We start from the raw sequence: 23,683 nt of genomic DNA, 5'->3' as shown, positions 1-23,683 counted from the left end.
GATGGTAAATTATTATATTAGTAACTACCCTACTGATGGTAAATTATTATATTAGTGACTAACCTACTGATGGTAAATTATTATATTAGTAACTACCCTACTGATGGTAAATTATGATATTAGTGATTACCCTACTGATGGTATATTATTATATTAGTGACTACCCTACTGATGGTATATTATTATATTAGTAACTACCCTACTGATGGTATATTATTATATTAGTGATTACCCTACTGATGGTAAATTATTATATTAGTGACTACCCTACTGATGGTAAATTATTATATTAGTATCTACCCTACTGATGGTCGATTATTATATTAGTATCTACCCTACTGATGGTAAATTATTATATTAGTAACTACCCTACTGATGGTATATTATTATATTAGTAACTACCCTACTGATGGTAAATTATTATATTAGTGACTACCCTACTGATGGTATATTATTATATTAGTAACTACCCTACTGATGGTAAATTATGATATTAGTGATTACCCTACTGATGGTATATTATTATATTAGTGACTACCCTTCTGATGGTAAATTATTATATTAGTGACTACCCTACTGATGGTATATTATTATATTAGTATCTACCCTACTGATGGTATATTATTATATTAGTATCTACCCTACTGATGGTAAATTATTATATTAGTAACTACCCTAGTGATGGTAAATTATTATATTAGTGACTACCCTACTGATGGTAAATTATTATATTAGTAACTACCCTGCAGATGGTATTTTATTATATTAGTATCTACCCTACTGATGGTATATTATTATATTACTATCTACCCTACTGATGGTAAATTATTATATTAGTATCTACCCTACTGATGGTAAATTATTATATTAGTATCTACCCTACTGATGGTATATTATTATATTAGTATCTACCCTACTGATGGTATATTATTATATTAGTAACTACCCTACTGATGGTATATTATTATATTAGTAACTACCCTACTGATGGTATATTATTATATTAGTAACTACCCTACTGATGGTATATTATTATATTAGTAACTACCCTACTGATGGTATATTATTATATTAGTAACTACCCTACTGATGGTATATTATTATATTAGTATCTACCCTACTGATGGTAAATTATTATATTAGTAACTACCCTACTGATGGTATATTATTATATTAGTAACTACCCTACTGATGGTAAATTATTATATTAGTGACTAACCTACTGATGGTATATTATTATATTAGTAACTACCCTACTGATGGTAAATTATGATATTAGTGATTACCCTACTGATGGTATATTATTATATTAGTGACTACCCTACTGATGGTATATTATTATATTAGTAACTACCCTACTGATGGTATATTATTATATTAGTGATTACCCTACTGATGGTATATTATTATATTAGTATCTACCCTACTGATGGTATATTATTATATTAGTATCTACCCTACTGATGGTAAATTATTATATTAGTAACTACCCTACTGATGGTATATTATTATATTAGTAACTACCCTACTGATGGTAAATTATTATATTAGTGACTACCCTACTGATGGTATATTATTATATTAGTAACTACCCTACTGATGGTAAATTATGATATTAGTGATTACCCTACTGATGGTATATTATTATATTAGTGACTACCCTACTGATGGTATATTATTATATTAGTAACTACCCTACTGATGGTATATTATTACATTAGTGATTACCCTACTGATGGTATATTATTATATTAGTGACTACCCTACTGATGGTAAATTATTATATTAGTATCTACCCTACTGATGGTAAATTATTATATTAGTAACTACCCTGCAGATGGTATGTTATTATATTAGTAACTACCCTACTGATGGTATATTATTATATTAGTAACTACCCTACTGATGGTATATTATTATATTAGTAACTACCCTGCAGATGGTATATTATTTTATTAGTAACTACCCTACTGATGGTATATTATTATATTAGTAACTACCCTGCAGATGGTATATTATTATATTAGTAACTACCCTACTGATGGTATATTATTATATTAGTAACTACCCTGCAGATGGTATATTATTATATTAGTAACTACCCTACTGATGGTATATTATTATATTAGTGACTACCCTACTGATGGTATATTATTATATTAGTAACTACCCGGCAGATGGTAAATTATTATATTAGTAACTACCCTACTGATGGTAAATTATTATATTAGTAACTACCCTACTGATGGTATATTATTGTTATATTAGTAACTACCCTACTGATGGTATATTATTGTTATATTGGTAACTACCCTGCTGATGGTAAATTATTATTATTATCTTTCAGTTAATTAAAACCTTATCTTAAAGATACTGTGCCAGTATATAATGCAAGGAAGCAATAACGTCATCATTTAGAGAGGGGCTCATGTTGTCTCCAAGTATTGAGATTCTCAGAATATTTAATATTTCTCACACGACTTAATTACTCCTGTACCATTTACACCTTGATTCTGTGAATGATTTCTGACAATGTCCCCAGTTAGATTAGGAACACTGATTTGGTAATGACCGCTTTAGTCTGCAGCTGGCATTCTCATTGACAGTGTTAAAAAATCCACGCAAAGACATGATGTTGAGGTGCATTGGTTTGAATCTGAGTACATCTAATGGATTTTATAGCTTGTTCAAACTAATTCAAACACCACTAGTGACATCTGCTGGTACACTGCTGTAGGATATGAGTCCATTTAGCAAGTACAGTATACATACATGTGACCTCAAACAACAATACATTTTCCACAAAGAAACAGGAACACAATACAAGGCCACTTCAAAGTTGATACAAAGAATGAATGTTATCTGATTTATTGTATACAACTATTACTGTATTTGATAAATCCTTCATCTGAAGTCATCACGGCTTAAAACAAGCCATTCAACAGACGATTGACTATTGATTGATTATTGGTCAATTGACACTCCACAGACACTAGTCTAGTGGTATCGGAGCCAGTAACTTGACCTTGTCTGTCAAAGGCTTAGTACCAGTGCTCTGTCACAATGGTCTGCCAACCCCTCTGTCTGGCTATTTATAACGCATAGACACACTGCAGAAGCTGATCAGAAAAGGTAGGACAGTAGTCAGAAGTGCTTACAAACATAACCCAGACTGACAGAGGGACACGAAGAGTTACAGAGGGTGAGTGGGGACGCCAATTATTTCTGTTGAATTTTGATATGAAATATTACTGGAAAATATTTTGGTATTTTGCTGCACTACGATCCTAAGAACATGTGTGTTTGTTTCTATGAGCAAGAGTGAGATGAAAACTGTTTTAAAGTGGTCAAACACAAGAGATTTGGACAGAATAATAGGATTCATTCAGGAGATGTGAAGATCATGCCCATGACCTTAATTTAGAGTTTTCAACTGTCTGTTTGCTGTGGAGGATATAGGCTACGGGGCAGCAGGGTAGTCTAGTGGTTAGAGCGTTGGACTAGTAACCAGCAGGTTAGCCTAGTGGTTAGAGCGTTGGACTAGTAACCAGCAGGGTAGTCTAGTGGTTAGAGCGTTGGACTAGTAACCAGCAGGGTAGCCTAGTGGTTAGAGCGTTGGACTAGTAACCAGCAGGGTAGCCTAGTGGTTAGAGCGTTGGACTAGTAACCAGCAGGGTAGCCTAGTGGTTAGAGCGTTGGACTAGTAACCAGCAGGGTAGCCTAGTGGTTAGAGCGTTGGACTAGTAACCAGCAGGGTAGCCTAGTGGTTAGAGCGTTGGACTAGTAACCAGCAGGGTAGCCTAGTGGTTAGAGCGTTGGACTAGTAACCAGCAGGGTAGCCTAGTGGTTAGAGTGTAGAGGAGGCAGGGTAGCCTAGTGGTTAGAGTGTAGAGGTGGCAGGGTAGTCTAGTGGTTAGAGTGTAGAGGAGGCAGGGTAGCCTAGTGGTTAGAGCGTTGGACTAGTAACCAGCAGGGTAGCCTAGTGGTTAGAGCGTTGGACTAGTAACCAGCAGGGTAGCCTAGTGGTTAGAGCGTTGGACTAGTAACCAGCAGGGTAGCCTAGTGGTTAGAGCGTTGGACTAGTAACCAGCAGGGTAGCCTAGTGGTTAGAGCGTTGGACTAGTAACCAGCAGGGTAGCCTAGTGGTTAGAGCGTTGGACTAGTAACCAGCAGGGTAGCCTAGTGGTTAGAGCGTTGGACTGATAACCAGCAGGGTAGCCTAGTGGTTAGAGTGTAGAGGTGGCAGGGTAGCCTAGTGGTTAGAGTGTAGAGGTGGCAGGGTAGCCTAGTGGTTAGAGTGTAGAGGTGGCAGGGTAGCCTAGTGGTTAGAGTGTAGAGGTGGCAGGGTAGCCTAGTGGTTAGAGTGTAGAGGTGGCAGGGTAGCCTAGTGGTTAGAGCGTAGAGGTGGCAGGGTAGCCTAGTGGTTAGAGTGTAGAGGTTGCAGGGTAGCCTAGTGGTTAGAGCGTAGAGGTGGCAGGGTAGCCTAGTGGTTAGAGTGTAGAGGTGGCAGGGTAACCTAGTGGTTAGAGTGTAGAGGTGGCAGGGTAGCCTAGTGGTTAGAGTGTAGAGGTGGCAGGGTAGCCTAGTGGTTAGAGTGTAGAGGAGGCAGGGTAGCCTAGTGGTTAGAGTGTAGAGGTGGCAGGGTAGCCTAGTGGTTAGAGTGTAGAGGTGGCAGGGTAGCCTAGTGGTTAGAGTGTAGAGGTGGCAGGGTAGCCTAGTGGTTAGAGCGTTGGACTAGTAACCAGCAGGGTAGCCTAGTGGTTAGAGCGTTGGACTAGTAACCAGCAGGGTAGCCTAGCGGTTAGAGCGTTGGACTAGTAACCAGCAGGGTAGCCTAGTGGTTAGAGCGTTGGACTAGTAACCAGCAGGGTAGCCTAGTCGTTAGAGCGTTGGACTAGTAACCAGCAGGGTAGCCTAGTGGTTAGAGCGTTGGACTAGTAACCGGAAGGTTGCTGACAAGGTACAAGGTACAAATCTGTCGTTCTGCCCCTGAACAGGCAGTTAACCCACTGTGCCTAGGCCGTCATTGAAAATAAGAATTTGTTCTTAACTGACTTGCCTAGTTAAATAAAGGTAAAATAAAAAATAAAAAGTGAATCTTGTTATTGTCAGTGGAGGCTGCTGAGGGGAGGACGGCTCTTAAAAATGTCTGGAACGGAGCAAATGGAACGGCATCAAACACATGGAAACCATGGAAACCATGAAACCATGGAAACCATGAAACCCATGTGTTTGATGTTGTTTATACCTTTCCATTACCACGTGCCCATCCTCTCCAATTAAGGTGCCACCAGCCTCCTGTGGTCTCTGCCTTTAGGTTCGAAGTATACATTCCCATTGATCTATTTTCATTGGTTTACTTTTTCAGATGATGAAATTCTTCTGAACTAATAATATTTGTCGATGTGGTGTATTTATTAAGATCTCGGTGACAAACTACACAGTTAATCATCAAACTACAAAGTTCACCAACCCCATACTGTAGGATATTCAACATCACAATCAAAAAAGCCCAAAAACAGTATTCCTGACACTGATGCAAAACCTCTCTCTCCCTCTGTAGGTGAAAGGCAGTATGTACCCAGAGGGGCTTCATCAGCACTGTGAGAGGTGTTACAGCCTCCACTGCCAAGCCCCCGTGAACACCTCTGTCTCCTGTGTGGTCATTAAGTGTCATCTACATTGTGGCGCTGCCTTCCATAAGTGTAAGGAGGAGGAGCACCAGTTACTATGTCCCAATGAGATGGTCCCCTGCCTCAACGTTGACTACGGCTGTCCCTTCACCATGCTCCGCCACAGGCTAGCCAAGCACCTGGAGGTCTGTCCCGCTAGCACTGTCATCTGCTCCCAGCAATGGATCCGCTTCCCAGTGCCAGACACAGACTCTTCCATCTACAGGTATGTTGTGCTGTGGTGTAGTCAAATCAAATCCAATTTATTTATATAGCCCTTCGTACATCAGCTGATATCTCAAAGTGCTGTACAGAAACCCAGCCTAAAACCCCAAACAGCAAACAATGCAGGTGTAAAAGCACGGTGGCTAGGAAAAACTCCCTAGAAAGGCCAAAACCTAGGAAGAAACCTGGAGAGGAACCAGGCTATGTGGGGTGGCCAGTCCTCTTCTGGCTGTGCCGGGTAGAGATTATAACAGAACATGACCAAGATGTTCAAATGTTCATAAATGACCAGCATGGTCGAATAATAATAAGGCAGAACAGTTGAAACTGGAGCAGCAGCACAGTCAGGTGGACTGGGGACAGCAAGGAGTCATCATGTCAGGTAGTCCTGGGGCACGGTCCTAGGGCTCAGGTCCTCCGAGAGAGAGAAAGAAAGAGAGAATTAGAGAGAGCATATGTGGGGTGGCCAGTCCTCTTCTGGCTGTGCCGGGTGGAGATTATAACAGAACGTGGCCAAGATGTTCAAATGTTCATAAATGACCAGCATGGTCGAATAATAGTAAGGCAGAACAGTTGAAACTGGAGCAGCAGCATGGCCAGGTGGACTGGGGACAGCAAGGAGTCATCATGTCAGGTAGTCCTGGGACATGGTCCTAGGGCCCAGGCCAGTTTAGTATAATGTGCTGTGGTGTGGTGTGGTATATTGTGTTGTGGTATAATGTGCTGCGGTGTGGTATAATGTGTGGTGTGGTATAATGTGCTGTGGTGTGGTGTGGTATAATGTGCTGTGGTGTGGTATAATGTGCTGCGGTGTGGTGTGGTATAATGTGTTGTGGTGTGGTATAATGTGCTGTGGTGTGGTATAATGTGCTGCGGTGTGGTGTGGTGTGGTATAATGTGGTGTGGTGTGGTATAATGTGCTGTGGTGTGGTATAATGTGCTGTGGTGTGGTATAATGTGCTGCGGTGTGGTGTGGTGTGGTATAATGTGCTGTGCTGTGGTATAATGTGCTGTGGTGTGGTATAATGTGCTGCGGTGTGCTGTGGTGTGGTATAATGTGTTGTGGTGTGGTATAATGTGCTGTGGTGTGGTGTGGTATAATGTGTTGTGGTGTGGTATAATGTGCTGTACTGTGGTGTGGTGTGGTGTGGTATAATGTGCTGTGGTGTGGTATAATGTGCTGTGGTGTGGTGTGGTATAATGTGCTGTGGTGTGGTATAATGTGCTGTGGTGTGGTATAATGTGCTGCGGTGTGGTGTGGTGTGGTATAATGTGCTGTGCTGTGGTATAATGTGCTGTGGTGTGGTATAATGTGCTGCGGTGTGCTGTGGTGTGGTATAATGTGTTGTGGTGTGGTATAATGTGCTGTGGTGTGGTGTGGTATAATGTGTTGTGGTGTGGTATAATGTGCTGTACTGTGGTGTGGTGTGGTGTGGTATAATGTGCTGTGGTGTGGTATAATGTGCTGTGGTGTGGTGTGGTATAATGTGCTGTGGTGTAGTATAATGTGCTGTGGTGTGGTATAATGTGTTGTGGTGTGGTATAATGTGTTGTGGTGTGGTATAATGTGTTGTGGTGTGGTATAATGTGGTGTGGTGTGGTATAATGTGTTGTGGTGTGGTATAATGTGCTGTGTTGTGGTGTAGTATAATGTGTTGTGGTGTGGTATAATGTGGTGTGGTGTGGTATAATGTGGTGTGGTGTGGTATAATGTGGTGTGGTGTGGTATAATGTGGTGTGGTGTGGTATAATGTGTTGTGGTGTGGTATAATGTGTTGTGGTGTGGTATAATGTGCTGTGGTGTGGTATAATGTGTTGTGGTGTGGTATAATGTGATGTGGTGTGGTATAATGTGGTGTGGTGTGGTATAACGTGCTGTGGTGTGGTATAATGTGATGTGGTGTGGTATAATGTGGTGTGGTGTGGTATAATGTGCTGTGGTGTGGTATAATGTGTTGTGGTATGGTATAATGTGCTGTGGTGTGGTATAATGTGGTGTGGTATAATGTGATGTGGTGTGGTATAACGTGCTGTGGTGTGGTATAATGTGCAGTACTGTGGTGTGGTGTGGTATAATGTGCTGTGGTGTGGTATAATGTGGTGTGGTGTGGTATAACGTGCTGTGGTGTGGTATAATGTGCAGTACTGTGGTGTGGTGTGGTATAATGTGTTGTGGTGTGGTATAATGTGATGTGGTGTGGTATAATGTGGTGTGGTGTGGTATAACGTGCTGTGGTGTGGTATAATGTGATGTGGTGTGGTATAATGTGGTGTGGTGTGGTATAATGTGCTGTGGTGTGGTATAATGTGTTGTGGTATGGTATAATGTGTTGTGGTGTGGTATAATGTGTTGTGGTGTGGTGTGGTATAATGTGTTGTGGTGTGGTATAATGTGCTGTGGTGTGGTATAATGTGATGTGGTGTGGTATAATGTGCTGTGGTGTGGTGTGGTATAATGTGCTGTGGTGTGGTATAATGTGCTGTGGTGTGGTATAATGTGCTGTGGTGTGGTATAATGTGGTGTGGTGTGGTGTGGTATAATGTGCTGCGGTGTGGTGTGGTATAATGTGTTGTGGTGTGGTGTAATGTGGTGTGGTATAATGTGTTGTGGTGTGGTGTAATGTGGTGTGGTATAATGTGCTGTGGTGTGGTGTAATGTGGTGTGGTGTGGTATAATGTGTTGTGTTGTGGTGTGGTGTAATGTGGTGTGGTGTGGTATAATGTGTTGTGGTGTGGTATAATGTGGTGTGGTGTGGTATAATGTGGTGTGGTATAATGTGTTGTGGTGTGGTGTGGTATAATGTGTTGTGGTGTGGTATAATGTGTTGTGGTGTGGTATAATGTGTTGTGGTGTGGTATAATGTGGTGTGGTGTGGTATAATGTGTTGTGGTATAATGTGCTGTGGTGTGGTATAATGTGTTGTGGTGTGGTATAATGTGTTGTGGTGTGGTATAATGTGTCGTGGTGTGGTATAATGTGGTGTGGTGTGGTATAATGTGTTGTGGTGTGGTATAATGTGCTGTGGTGTGGTGTGGTATAATGTGTTGTGGTGTGGTATAATGTGTTGTGGTGTGGTGTGGTATAATGTGTTGTGGTGTGGTATAATGTGCTGTGGTGTGGTGTGGTATAATGTGTTGTGGTGTGGTATAATGTGCTGTGGTGTGTTGTGGTATAATGTGTTGTGGTGTGGTATAATGTGGTGTGGTGTGGTATAATGTGCTGTGGTGTGGTATAATGTGCTGTGGTGTGGTATAATGTGCTGCGGTGTGGTGTGGTATAATGTGTTGTGGTGTGGTATAATGTGCTGTGGTGTGGTATAATGTGCTGCGGTGTGGTGTGGTGTGGTATAATGTGGTGTGGTGTGGTATAATGTGCTGTGGTGTGGTATAATGTGCTGTGGTGTGGTATAATGTGCTGCGGTGTGGTGTGGTGTGGTATAATGTGCTGTGCTGTGGTATAATGTGCTGTGGTGTGCTGTGGTGTGGTATAATGTGTTGTGGTGTGGTATAATGTGCTGTGGTGTGGTGTGGTATAATGTGTTGTGGTGTGGTATAATGTGCTGTACTGTGGTGTGGTGTGGTGTGGTATAATGTGCTGTGGTGTGGTATAATGTGCTGTGGTGTGGTGTGGTATAATGTGCTGTGGTGTAGTATAATGTGCTGTGGTGTGGTATAATGTGTTGTGGTGTGGTATAATGTGTTGTGGTGTGGTATAATGTGCTGTGGTGTGGTATAATGTGTTGTGGTGTGGTATAATGTGCTGTGTTGTGGTGTGGTATAATGTGGTGTGGTGTGGTGTAGTATAATGTGTTGTGGTGTGGTATAATGTGGTGTGGTGTGGTATAATGTGGTGTGGTGTGGTATAATGTGGTGTGGTGTGGTATAATGTGGTGTGGTGTGGTATAATGTGTTGTGGTGTGGTATAATGTGTTGTGGTGTGGTATAATGTGCTGTGGTGTGGTATAATGTGTTGTGGTATGGTATAATGTGCTGTGGTGTGGTATAATGTGGTGTGGTATAATGTGATGTGGTGTGGTATAACGTGCTGTGGTGTGGTATAATGTGCAGTACTGTGGTGTGGTGTGGTATAATGTGCTGTGGTGTGGTATAATGTGGTGTGGTGTGGTATAACGTGCTGTGGTGTGGTATAATGTGCAGTACTGTGGTGTGGTGTGGTATAATGTGTTGTGGTGTGGTATAATGTGTTGTGGTGTGGTGTGGTATAATGTGTTGTGGTGTGGTATAATGTGCTGTGGTGTGGTATAATGTGATGTGGTGTGGTATAATGTGCTGTGGTGTGGTATAATGTGGTGTGGTGTGGTGTGGTATAATGTGCTGCGGTGTGGTGTGGTATAATGTGTTGTGGTGTGGTGTAATGTGGTGTGGTATAATGTGTTGTGGTGTGGTGTAATGTGGTGTGGTATAATGTGCTGTGGTGTGGTGTAATGTGGTGTGGTGTGGTATAATGTGTTGTAATGTGGTGTAATGTGGTGTGGTGTGGTATAATGTGTTGTGGTGTGGTATAATGTGTTGTGGTGTGGTATAATGTGGTGTGGTGTGGTATAATGTGTTGTGGTATAATGTGCTGTGGTGTGGTGTAATGTGGTGTGGTGTGGTATAATGTGTTGTGGTGTGATGTAATGTGGTGTGGTGTGGTATAATGTGTTGTGGTGTGGTATAATGTGTTGTGGTGTGGTATAATGTGTTGTGGTGTGGTATAATGTGGTGTGGTGTGGTATAATGTGTTGTGGTGTGGTATAATGTGCTGTGGTGTGGTGTGGTATAATGTGCTGTGCTGTGGTATAATGTGCTGTGGTGTGGTATAATGTGCTGCGGTGTGCTGTGGTGTGGTATAATGTGTTGTGGTGTGGTATAATGTGCTGTGGTGTGGTGTGGTATAATGTGTTGTGGTGTGGTATAATGTGCTGTACTGTGGTGTGGTGTGGTGTGGTATAATGTGCTGTGGTGTGGTATAATGTGCTGTGGTGTGGTGTGGTATAATGTGCTGTGGTGTAGTATAATGTGCTGTGGTGTGGTATAATGTGTTGTGGTGTGGTATAATGTGTTGTGGTGTGGTATAATGTGCTGTGGTGTGGTATAATGTGTTGTGGTGTGGTATAATGTGCTGTGTTGTGGTGTGGTATAATGTGGTGTGGTGTGGTATAATGTGTTGTGGTGTGGTATAATGTGCTGTGTTGTGGTGTAGTATAATGTGTTGTGGTGTGGTATAATGTGGTGTGGTGTGGTATAATGTGGTGTGGTGTGGTATAATGTGGTGTGGTGTGGTATAATGTGGTGTGGTGTGGTATAATGTGTTGTGGTGTGGTATAATGTGTTGTGGTGTGGTATAATGTGCTGTGGTGTGGTATAATGTGTTGTGGTGTGGTATAATGTGATGTGGTGTGGTATAATGTGGTGTGGTGTGGTATAACGTGCTGTGGTGTGGTATAATGTGATGTGGTGTGGTATAATGTGGTGTGGTGTGGTATAATGTGCTGTGGTGTGGTATAATGTGTTGTGGTATGGTATAATGTGCTGTGGTGTGGTATAATGTGGTGTGGTATAATGTGATGTGGTGTGGTATAACGTGCTGTGGTGTGGTATAATGTGCAGTACTGTGGTGTGGTGTGGTATAATGTGCTGTGGTGTGGTATAATGTGGTGTGGTGTGGTATAACGTGCTGTGGTGTGGTATAATGTGCAGTACTGTGGTGTGGTGTGGTATAATGTGGTGTGGTATAATGTGTTGTGGTGTGGTGTGGTATAATGTGTTGTGGTGTGGTATAATGTGCTGTGGTGTGGTATAATGTGATGTGGTGTGGTATAATGTGCTGTGGTGTGGTGTGGTATAATGTGCTGTGGTGTGGTATAATGTGCTGTGGTGTGGTATAATGTGCTGTGGTGTGGTATAATGTGGTGTGGTATAATGTGTTGTGGTGTGGTGTAATGTGGTGTGGTATAATGTGCTGTGGTGTGGTGTAATGTGGTGTGGTGTGTTGTGGTATAATGTGGTGTGGTGTGGTATAATGTGTTGTGGTGTGGTGTAATGTGGTGTGGTATAATGTGTTGTGGTGTGGTGTAATGTGGTGTGGTATAATGTGCTGTGGTGTGGTGTAATGTGGTGTGGTGTGGTATAATGTGTTGTAATGTGGTGTAATGTGGTGTGGTGTGGTATAATGTGGTGTGGTATAATGTGTTGTGGTGTGGTGTGGTATAATGTGTTGTGGTGTGGTATAATGTGTTGTGGTGTGGTATAATGTGTTGTGGTGTGGTATAATGTGGTGTGGTGTGGTATAATGTGTTGTGGTATAATGTGCTGTGGTTTGGTGTAATGTGGTGTGGTGTGGTATAATGTGGTGTGGTGTGGTGTAATGTGGTGTGGTGTGGTATAATGTGTTGTGGTGTGGTATAATGTGTTGTGGTGTGGTATAATGTGTTGTGGTGTGGTATAATGTGGTGTGGTGTGGTATAATGTGTTGTGGTGTGGTATAATGTGTTGTGGTGTGGTGTGGTATAATGTGTTGTGGTGTGGTATAATGTGCTGTGGTGTGGTGTGGTACAATGTGTTGTGGTGTGGTATAATGTGTTGTGGTGTGGTGTGGTATAATGTGTTGTGGTGTGGTATAATGTGCTGTGGTGTGGTGTGGTATAATGTGTTGTGGTGTGGTATAATGTGCTGTGGTGTGTTGTGGTATAATGTGGTGTGGTGTGGTATAATGTGTTGTGGTGTGGTATAATGTGTTGTGGTGTGGTGTAATGTGGTGTGGTGTGGTATAATGTGCTGTGGTGTGGTATAATGTGCTGTGGTGTGGTATAATGTGTTGTGGTGTGGTATAATGTGCTGTGGTGTGGTATAATGTGTTGTGGTGTGGTGTGGTATAATGTGCTGTGGTGTGGTATAATGTGCTGTGGTGTGGTATAATGTGCTGTGGTGTGGTGTGGTATAATGTGCTGTGGTGTGGTGTGGTATAATGTGCTGTGGTGTGGTATAATGTGCTGTGGTGTGGTGTGGTATAATGTGCTGTGGTGTAGTGTGGTATAATGTGTTGTGGTGTGGTATAATGTGTTGTGGTGTGGTATAATGTGTTGTGGTGTGGTATAATGTGCTGTGGTGTGGTTTAATGTGTTGTGGTGTGGTATAATGTGTTGTGGTGTGGTATAATGTGTTGTGGTGTGGTATAATGTGCTGTGGTGTGGTGTGGTATAATGTGCTGTGGTGTGGTGTGGTATAATGTGTTGTGGTGTGGTGTGGTATAATGTGTTGTGGTGTGGTATAATGTGGTGTGGTGTGGTATAATGTGTTGTGGTGTGGTATAATGTGTTGTGGTATAATGTGTTGTGGTGTGGTATAATGTGTTGTGGTGTGGTATAATGTGTTGTGGTATAATGTGGTGTGGTGTGGTATAATGTGCTGTGGTGTGGTATAATGTGTTGTGGTATAATGTGTTGTGGTGTGGTATAATGTGTTGTGGTGTGGTATAATGTGTTGTGGTATAATGTGGTGTGGTATAATGTGTTGTGGTGTGGTGTGGTATAATGTGCTGTGGTGTGGTATAATGTGCTGTGGTGTGGTATAATGTGCTGTGGTGTGGTATAATGTGCTGCGGTGTGGTGTGGTATAATGTGTTGTGGTGTGGTATAATGTGCTGTGGTGTGGTATAATGTGCTGCGGTGTGGTGTGGTGTGGTATAATGTGGTGTGGTGTGGTATAATGTGCTGTGGTGTGGTATAATGTGCTGTGGTGTGGTATAATGTGCTGCGGTGTGGTGTGGTATAATGTGCTGTGCTGTGGTATAATGTGCTGTGGTGTGGTATAATGTGCTGCGGTGTGCTGTGGTGTGGTATAATGTGTTGTGGTGTGGTATAATGTGCTGTGGTGTGGTGTGGTATAATGTGTTGTGGTGTGGTATAATGTGCTGTACTGTGGTGTGGTGTGGTGTGGTATAATGTGCTGTGGTGTGGTATAATGTGCTGTGGTGTGGTGTGGTATAATGTGCTGTGGTGTAGTATAATGTGCTGTGGTGTGGTATAATGTGTTGTGGTGTGGTATAATGTGTTGTGGTGTGGTATAATGTGGTGTGGTGTGGTATAATGTGTTGTGGTGTGGTATAATGTGTTGTGGTGTGGTGTGGTATAATGTGTTGTGGTGTGGTATAATGTGCTGTGGTGTGGTGTGGTACAATGTGTTGTGGTGTGGTATAATGTGTTGTGGTGTGGTGTGGTATAATGTGTTGTGGTGTGGTATAATGTGCTGTGGTGTGGTGTGGTATAATGTGTTGTGGTGTGGTATAATGTGCTGTGGTGTGTTGTGGTATAATGTGGTGTGGTGTGGTATAATGTGTTGTGGTGTGGTATAATGTGTTGTGGTGTGGTGTAATGTGGTGTGGTGTGGTATAATGTGCTGTGGTGTGGTATAATGTGCTGTGGTGTGGTATAATGTGTTGTGGTGTGGTATAATGTGCTGTGGTGTGGTATAATGTGTTGTGGTGTGGTGTGGTATAATGTGCTGTGGTGTGGTATAATGTGCTGTGGTGTGGTATAATGTGCTGTGGTGTGGTGTGGTATAATGTGCTGTGGTGTGGTGTGGTATAATGTGCTGTTGTGTGGTGTGGTATAATGTGCTGTGGTGTGGTATAATGTGCTGTGGTGTGGTGTGGTATAATGTGCTGTGGTGTAGTGTGGTATAATGTGTTGTGGTGTGGTATAATGTGTTGTGGTGTGGTATAATGTGTTGTGGTGTGGTATAATGTGCTGTGGTGTGGTTTAATGTGTTGTGGTGTGGTATAATGTGTTGTGGTGTGGTATAATGTGTTGTGGTGTGGTATAATGTGCTGTGGTGTGGTGTGGTATAATGTGCTGTGGTGTGGTGTGGTATAATGTGTTGTGGTGTGGTGTGGTATAATGTGTTGTGGTGTGGTATAATGTGGTGTGGTGTGGTATAATGTGTTGTGGTGTGGTATAATGTGTTGTGGTATAATGTGTTGTGGTGTGGTATAATGTGTTGTGGTGTGGTATAATGTGTTGTGGTATAATGTGGTGTGGTGTGGTATAATGTGCTGTGGTGTGGTATAATGTGTTGTGGTATAATGTGTTGTGGTGTGGTATAATGTGTTGTGGTGTGGTATAATGTGTTGTGGTATAATGTGGTGTGGTATAATGTGTTGTGGTGTGGTGTGGTATAATGTGCTGTGGTGTGGTATAATGTGCTGTGGTGTGGTATAATGTGCTGTGGTGTGGTATAATGTGCTGCGGTGTGGTGTGGTATAATGTGTTGTGGTGTGGTATAATGTGCTGTGGTGTGGTATAATGTGCTGCGGTGTGGTGTGGTGTGGTATAATGTGGTGTGGTGTGGTATAATGTGCTGTGGTGTGGTATAATGTGCTGTGGTGTGGTATAATGTGCTGCGGTGTGGTGTGGTATAATGTGCTGTGCTGTGGTATAATGTGCTGTGGTGTGGTATAATGTGCTGCGGTGTGCTGTGGTGTGGTATAATGTGTTGTGGTGTGGTATAATGTGCTGTGGTGTGGTGTGGTATAATGTGTTGTGGTGTGGTATAATGTGCTGTACTGTGGTGTGGTGTGGTGTGGTATAATGTGCTGTGGTGTGGTATAATGTGCTGTGGTGTGGTGTGGTATAATGTGCTGTGGTGTAGTATAATGTGCTGTGGTGTGGTATAATGTGTTGTGGTGTGGTATAATGTGTTGTGGTGTGGTATAATGTGCTGTGGTGTGGTATAATGTGTTGTGGTGTGGTATAATGTGCTGTGTTGTGGTGTGGTATAATGTGGTGTGGTGTGGTATAATGTGCTGTGTTGTGGTGTAGTATAATGTGTTGTGGTGTGGTATAATGTGGTGTGGTGTGGTATAATGTGGTGTGGTGTGGTATAATGTGGTGTGGTGTGGTATAATGTGGTGTGGTGTGGTATAATGTGGTGTGGTGTGGTATAATGTGTTGTGGTGTGGTATAATGTGCTGTGGTGTGGTATAATGTGTTGTGGTGTGGTATAATGTGATGTGGTGTGGTATAATGTGGTGTGGTGTGGTATAATGTGCTGTGGTGTGGTATAATGTGCTGCGGTGTGGTGTGGTATAATGTGTTGTGGTGTGGTATAATGTGCTGTGGTGTGGTATAATGTGCTGCGGTGTGGTGTGGTGTGGTATAATGTGGTGTGGTGTGGTATAATGTGCTGTGGTGTGGTATAATGTGCTGTGGTGTGGTATAATGTGCTGCGGTGTGGTGTGGTGTGGTATAATGTGCTGTGCTGTGGTATAATGTGCTGTGGTGTGGTATAATGTGCTGCGGTGTGCTGTGGTGTGGTATAATGTGTTGTGGTGTGGTATAATGTGCTGTGGTGTGGTGTGGTATAATGTGTTGTGGTGTGGTATAATGTGCTGTACTGTGGTGTGGTGTGGTGTGGTATAATGTGCTGTGGTGTGGTATAATGTGCTGTGGTGTGGTGTGGTATAATGTGCTGTGGTGTAGTATAATGTGCTGTGGTGTGGTATAATGTGTTGTGGTGTGGTATAATGTGTTGTGGTGTGGTATAATGTGCTGTGGTGTGGTATAATGTGTTGTGGTGTGGTATAATGTGCTGTGTTGTGGTGTGGTATAATGTGGTGTGGTGTGGTATAATGTGTTGTGGTGTGGTATAATGTGCTGTGTTGTGGTGTAGTATAATGTGTTGTGGTGTGGTATAATGTGGTGTGGTGTGGTATAATGTGGTGTGGTGTGGTATAATGTGGTGTGGTGTGGTATAATGTGTTGTGGTGTGGTATAATGTGCTGTGGTGTGGTATAATGTGTTGTGGTGTGGTATAATGTGATGTGGTGTGGTATAATGTGGTGTGGTGTGGTATAACGTGCTGTGGTGTGGTATAATGTGATGTGGTGTGGTATAATGTGGTGTGGTGTGGTATAATGTGCTGTGGTGTGGTATAATGTGTTGTGGTATGGTATAATGTGCTGTGGTGTGGTATAATGTGGTGTGGTATAATGTGATGTGGTGTGGTATAACGTGCTGTGGTGTGGTATAATGTGCAGTACTGTGGTGTGGTGTGGTATAATGTGCTGTGGTGTGGTATAATGTGGTGTGGTGTGGTATAACGTGCTGTGGTGTGGTATAATGTGCAGTACTGTGGTGTGGTGTGGTATAATGTGTTGTGGTGTGGTATAATGTGTTGTGGTGTGGTGTGGTATAATGTGCTGTGGTGTGGTATAATGTGATGTGGTGTGGTATAATGTGCTGTGGTGTGGTGTGGTATAATGTGCTGTGGTGTGGTATAATGTGCTGTGGTGTGGTATAATGTGCTGTGGTGTGGTATAATGTGGTGTGGTGTGGTGTGGTATAATGTGCTGCGGTGTGGTGTGGTATAATGTGTTGTGGTGTGGTGTAATGTGGTGTGGTATAATGTGTTGTGGTGTGGTGTAATGTGGTGTGGTATAATGTGCTGTGGTGTGGTGTAATGTGGTGTGGTGTGGTATAATGTGTTGTAATGTGGTGTAATGTGGTGTGGTGTGGTATAATGTGTTGTGGTGTGGTGTGGTATAATGTGTTGTGGTGTGGTATAATGTGTTGTGGTGTGGTATAATGTGCTGTGGTGTGGTATAATGTGCTGTGGTGTGGTGTGGTATAATGTGCTGTGGTGTAGTATAATGTGCTGTGGTGTGGTATAATGTGTTGTGGTGTGGTATAATGTGTTGTGGTGTGGTATAATGTGCTGTGGTGTGGTATAATGTGTTGTGGTGTGGTATAATGTGCTGTGTTGTGGTGTGGTATAATGTGGTGTGGTGTGGTATAATGTGGTGTGGTGTGGTATAATGTGTTGTGGTGTGGTATAATGTGCTGTGGTGTGGTATAATGTGTTGTGGTGTGGTATAATGTGATGTGGTGTGGTATAATGTGGTGTGGTGTGGTATAACGTGCTGTGGTGTGGTATAATGTGATGTGGTGTGGTATAATGTGGTGTGGTGTGGTATAATGTGCTGTGGTGTGGTATAATGTGTTGTGGTATGGTATAATGTGCTGTGGTGTGGTATAATGTGGTGTGGTATAATGTGATGTGGTGTGGTATAACGTGCTGTGGTGTGGTATAATGTGCAGTACTGTGGTGTGGTGTGGTATAATGTGCTGTGGTGTGGTATAATGTGGTGTGGTGTGGTATAACGTGCTGTGGTGTGGTATAATGTGCAGTACTGTGGTGTGGTGTGGTATAATGTGTTGTGGTGTGGTGTGGTATAATGTGCTGTGGTGTGGTATAATGTGATGTGGTGTGGTATAATGTGCTGTGGTGTGGTGTGGTATAATGTGCTGTGGTGTGGTATAATGTGCTGTGGTGTGGTATAATGTGCTGTGGTGTGGTATAATGTGATGTGGTGTGGTATAATGTGCTGTGGTGTGGTGTGGTATAATGTGCTGTGGTGTGGTATAATGTGCTGTGGTGTGGTATAACGTGCTGTGGTGTGGTATAATGTGCAGTACTGTGGTGTGGTGTGGTATAATGTGTTGTGGTGTGGTGTGGTATAATGTGCTGTGGTGTGGTATAATGTGATGTGGTGTGGTATAATGTGCTGTGGTGTGGTGTGGTATAATGTGCTGTGGTGTGGTATAATGTGCTGTGGTGTGGTATAATGTGCTGTGGTGTGGTATAATGTGGTGTGGTGTGGTGTGGTATAATGTGCTGCGGTGTGGTGTGGTATAATGTGTTGTGGTGTGGTGTAATGTGGTGTGGTATAATGTGTTGTGGTGTGGTGTAATGTGGTGTGGTATAATGTGCTGTGGTGTGGTGTAATGTGGTGTGGTGTGGTATAATGTGTTGTAATGTGGTGTAATGTGGTGTGGTGTGGTATAATGTGGTGTGGTATAATGTGTTGTGGTGTGGTGTGGTATAATGTGTTGTGGTGTGGTATAATGTGTTGTGGTGTGGTATAATGTGGTGTGGTGTGGTATAATGTGTTGTGGTATAATGTGCTGTGGTGTGGTGTAATGTGGTGTGGTGTGGTATAATGTGTTGTGGTGTGGTGTAATGTGGTGTGGTGTGGTATAATGTGTTGTGGTGTGGTATAATGTGTTGTGGTGTGGTATAATGTGCTGTGGTGTGGTGTGGTACAATGTGTTGTGGTGTGGTATAATGTGTTGTGGTGTGGTGTGGTATAATGTGTTGTGGTGTGGTATAATGTGCTGTGGTGTGGTGTGGTATAATGTGTTGTGGTGTGGTATAATGTGCTGTGGTGTGTTGTGGTATAATGTGGTGTGGTGTGGTATAATGTGTTGTGGTGTGGTATAATGTGTTGTGGTGTGGTGTAATGTGGTGTGGTGTGGTATAATGTGCTGTGGTGTGGTATAATGTGCTGTGGTGTGGTATAATGTGTTGTGGTGTGGTATAATGTGCTGTGGTGTGGTATAATGTGTTGTGGTGTGGTGTGGTATAATGTGCTGTGGTGTGGTATAATGTGCTGTGGTGTGGTATAATGTGCTGTGGTGTGGTGTGGTATAATGTGCTGTGGTGTGGTGTGGTATAATGTGTTGTGGTGTGGTATAATGTGTTGTGGTGTGGTATAATGTGTTGTGGTGTGGTATAATGTGCTGTGGTGTGGTATAATGTGTTGTGGTGTGGTATAATGTGGTGTGGTGTGGTATAATGTGTTGTGGTGTGGTATAATGTGTTGTGGTGTGGTATAATGTGTTGTGGTGTGGTATAATGTGCTGTGGTGTGGTGTGGTATAATGTGGTGTGGTGTGGTATAATGTGGTGTGGTATAATGTGGTGTGGTATAATGTGTTGTGTTGTGGTGTGGTATAATGTGTTGTGGTGTGGTATAATGTGGTGTGGTGTGGTATAATGTGTTGTGGTGTGGTATAATGTGTTGTGGTGTGGTATAATGTGTTGTGGTGTGGTATAATGTGCTGTGGTGTGGTGTGGTATAATGTGGTGTGGTGTGGTATAATGTGGTGTGGTATAATGTGGTGTGGTATAATGTGTTGTGTTGTGGTGTGGTATAATGTGTTGTGGTGTCGTATAATGTGCTGTGGTGTGGTATAATGTGGTGTGGTGTGGTATAATGTGTTGTGGTGTGGTATAATGTGCTGTGGTGTGGTATAATGTGCTGTGGTGTGGTATAATGTGCTGTGGTGTGGTGTGGTATAATGTGCTGTGGTGTGGTGTGGTATAATGTGTTGTGGTGTGGTATAATGTGTTGTGGTGTGGTATAATGTGTTGTGGTGTGGTATAATGTGCTGTGGTGTGGTATAATGTGTTGTGGTGTGGTATAATGTGGTGTGGTGTGGTATAATGTGTTGTGGTGTGGTATAATGTGTTGTGGTGTGGTATAATGTGTTGTGGTGTGGTATAATGTGCTGTGGTGTGGTGTGGTATAATGTGCTGTGGTGTGGTGTGGTATAATGTGTTGTGGTGTGGTGTGGTATAATGTGTTGTGGTGTGGTATAATGTGGTGTGGTGTGGTATAATGTGCTGTGGTGTGGTGTGGTATAATGTGCTGTGGTGTGGTGTGGTATAATGTGTTGTGGTGTGGTGTGGTATAATGTGTTGTGGTGTGGTATAATGTGGTGTGGTGTGGTATAATGTGTTGTGGTGTGGTATAATGTGTTGTGGTATAATGTGTTGTGGTGTGGTATAATGTGTTGTGGTGTGGTATAATGTGTTGTGGTATAATGTGGTGTGGTGTGGTATAATGTGCTGTGGTGTGGTATAATGTGTTGTGGTGTGGTATAATGTGGTGTGGTGTGGTATAATGTGCTGTGGTGTGGTGTGGTATAATGTGCTGTGGTGTGGTGTGGTATAATGTGTTGTGGTGTGGTGTGGTATAATGTGTTGTGGTGTGGTATAATGTGGTGTGGTGTGGTATAATGTGTTGTGGTGTGGTATAATGTGTTGTGGTATAATGTGTTGTGGTGTGGTATAATGTGTTGTGGTGTGGTATAATGTGTTGTGGTATAATGTGGTGTGGTGTGGTATAATGTGCTGTGGTGTGGTATAATGTGTTGTGGTATAATGTGTTGTGGTGTGGTATAATGTGTTGTGGTGTGGTATAATGTGTTGTGGTATAATGTGGTGTGGTGTGGTATAATGTGCTGTGGTGTGGTATAATGTGGTGTGGTATAATGTGGTGTGGTGTGGTATAATGTGGTGTGGTATAATGTGGTGTGGTGTGGTATAATGTGGTGTGGTATAATGTGGTGTGGTATAATGTGTTGTGTTGTGGTGTGGTATAATGTGTTGTGGTGTCGTATAATGTGCTGTGGCGTGGTATAATGTGGTGTGGTGTGGTATAATGTGTTGTGGTGTGGTATAATGTGCTGTGGTGTGGTATAATGTGCTGTGGTGTGGTATAATGTGCTGTGGTGTGGTGTGGTATAATGTGCTGTGGTGTGGTGTGGTATAATGTGTTGTGGTGTGGTATAATGTGTTGTGGTGTGGTATAATGTGTTGTGGTGTGGTATAATGTGCTGTGGTGTGGTATAATGTGTTGTGGTGTGGTATAATGTGGTGTGGTGTGGTATAATGTGTTGTGGTGTGGTATAATGTGTTGTGGTGTGGTATAATGTGGTGTGGTATAATGTGCTGTGGTGTGGTGTGGTATAATGTGCTGTGGTGTGGTGTGGTATAATGTGTTGTGGTGTGGTGTGGTATAATGTGTTGTGGTGTGGTATAATGTGGTGTGGTGTGGTATAATGTGTTGTGGTGTGGTATAATGTGTTGTGGTATAATGTGTTGTGGTGTGGTATAATGTGTTGTGGTGTGGTATAATGTGTTGTGGTATAATGTGGTGTGGTGTGGTATAATGTGCTGTGGTGTGGTATAATGTGTTGTGGTATAATGTGTTGTGGTGTGGTATAATGTGTTGTGGTGTGGTATAATGTGTTGTGGTATAATGTGGTGTGGTGTGGTATAATGTGCTGTGGTGTGGTATAATGTGGTGTGGTATAATGTGGTGTGGTGTGGTATAATGTGGTGTGGTATAATGTGGTGTGGTGTGGTATAATGTGGTGTGGTATAATGTGGTGTGGTATAATGTGTTGTGTTGTGGTGTGGTATAATGTGTTGTGGTGTCGTATAATGTGCTGTGGTGTGGTATAATGTGGTGTGGTGTGGTATAATGTGTTGTGGTGTGGTATAATGTGTTGTGGTGTGGTATAATGTGGTGTGGTGTGGTGTGGTATAATGTGCTGTGGTGTGGTGTGGTATAATGTGTTGTGGTGTGGTATAATGTGTTGTGGTGTGGTATAATGTGTTGTGGTGTGGTATAATGTGTTGTGGTGTGGTGTGGTATAATGTGTTGTGGTGTGGTATAATGTGTTGTGGTGTGGTGTGGTATAATGTGTTGTGGTGTGGTATAATGTGTTGTGGTGTGGTATAATGTGTTGTGGTGTGGTGTGGTATAATGTGGTGTGGTGTGGTATAATGTGTTGTGGTGTGGTGTGGTATAATGTGCTGTGGTGTGGTGTGGTATAATGTGTTGTGGTGTGGTGTGGTATAATGTGTTGTGGTGTGGTATAATGTGTTGTGGTGTGGTATAATGTGCTGTGGTGTGGTATAATGTGTTGTGGTGTGGTATAATGTGGTGTGGTATAATGTGGTGTGGTGTGGTATAATGTGGTGTGGTATAATGTGGTGTGGTATAATGTGGTGTGGTGTGGTATAATGTGGTGTGGTATAATGTGCTGTGGTGTGGTATAATGTGTTGTGGTGTGGTATAATGTGTTGTGGTGTGGTATAATGTGTTGTGGTGTGGTATAATGTGGTGTGGTATAATGTGCTGTGGTGTGGTGTGGTATAATGTGGTGTGGTATAATGTGTTGTGGTGTGGTATAATGTGGTGTGGTGTGGTATAATGTGTTGTGGTGTGGTGTGGTATAATGTGTTGTGGTGTGGTATAATGTGGTGTGGTGTGGTATAATGTGTTATGGTGTGGTGTGGTATAATGTGTTGTGGTGTGGTATAATGTGGTGTGGTGTGGTATAATGTGGTGTGGTGTGGTATAATGTGTTGTGGTGTGGTGTAATGTGGTGTGGTATAATGTGTTGCGGTGTGGTATAATGTGTTGTGGTGTGGTGTGGTATAATGTGGTGTGGTGTGGTATAATGTGGTGTGGTGTGGTATAATGTACTGTGGTGTGGTATAATGTGTTGCGGTGTGGTATAATGTGCTGTGCTGTGGTATAATGTGCTGTGGTGTGGTGTGGTATAATGTGTTGTGGTGTGGTGTGGTATAATGTGGTGTGGTGTGGTATAATGTGGTGTGGTGTGGTATAATGTGCTGTGGTGTGGTATAATGTGTTGTGGTGTGGTATAATGTGGTGTGGTGTGGTGTGGTATAATGTGCTGTGCTGTGGTATAATGTGCTGTGGTGTGGTGTGGTATAATGTGCTGTGGTGTGGTGTGGTATAATGTGTTGTGGTGTGGTATAATGTGTTGTGGTGTGGTATAATGTGCTGTGGTGTGGTATAATGTGTTGTGGTGTGGTATAATGTGGTGTGGTGTGGTATAATGTGCTGTGGTGTGGTATAATGTGGTGTGGTGTGGTGTGGTATAATGTGTTGCGGTGTGGTATAATGTGTTGTGGTGTGGTGTGGTATAATGTGGTGTGGTGTGGTATAATGTGGTGTGGTGTGGTATAATGTACTGTGGTGTGGTATAATGTGTTGCGGTGTGGTATAATGTGCTGTGCTGTGGTATAATGTGCTGTGGTGTGGTGTGGTATAATGTGTTGTGGTGTGGTATAATGTGGTGTGGTGTGGTGTGGTATAATGTGTTGCGGTGTGGTATAATGTGT

The 23,683-nt window shown here is 42.7% G+C and overlaps 1 protein-coding gene across 1 annotated transcript in view; it reads left to right on the top strand.

Moving 5' to 3' along the window:
- The first annotated feature begins 3,117 nt into the window (after window positions 1-3,117).
- The window catches only part of LOC115127337 (F-box only protein 40), a 34,270-nt gene continuing 13,704 nt past the window's right edge, over window positions 3,118-23,683 (top strand). The window contains exons 1-2 of the mRNA XM_065024144.1: window positions 3,118-3,202; window positions 5,564-5,898. Of these exons, the coding sequence (XP_064880216.1) occupies window positions 5,576-5,898 (323 nt within the window). The 5' untranslated portion in view covers window positions 3,118-3,202; window positions 5,564-5,575. The remainder of the gene's footprint in view (window positions 3,203-5,563; window positions 5,899-23,683) is intronic.

The sequence above is a fragment of the Oncorhynchus nerka genome, linkage group LG11 (genome assembly GCF_034236695.1).
Source record: "Oncorhynchus nerka isolate Pitt River linkage group LG11, Oner_Uvic_2.0, whole genome shotgun sequence".
NCBI lineage: Eukaryota > Metazoa > Chordata > Actinopteri > Salmoniformes > Salmonidae > Oncorhynchus > Oncorhynchus nerka.
Note: the sequence above shows the minus strand (reverse complement) of the source record. Positions and strands in the feature narration are given on the sequence as shown.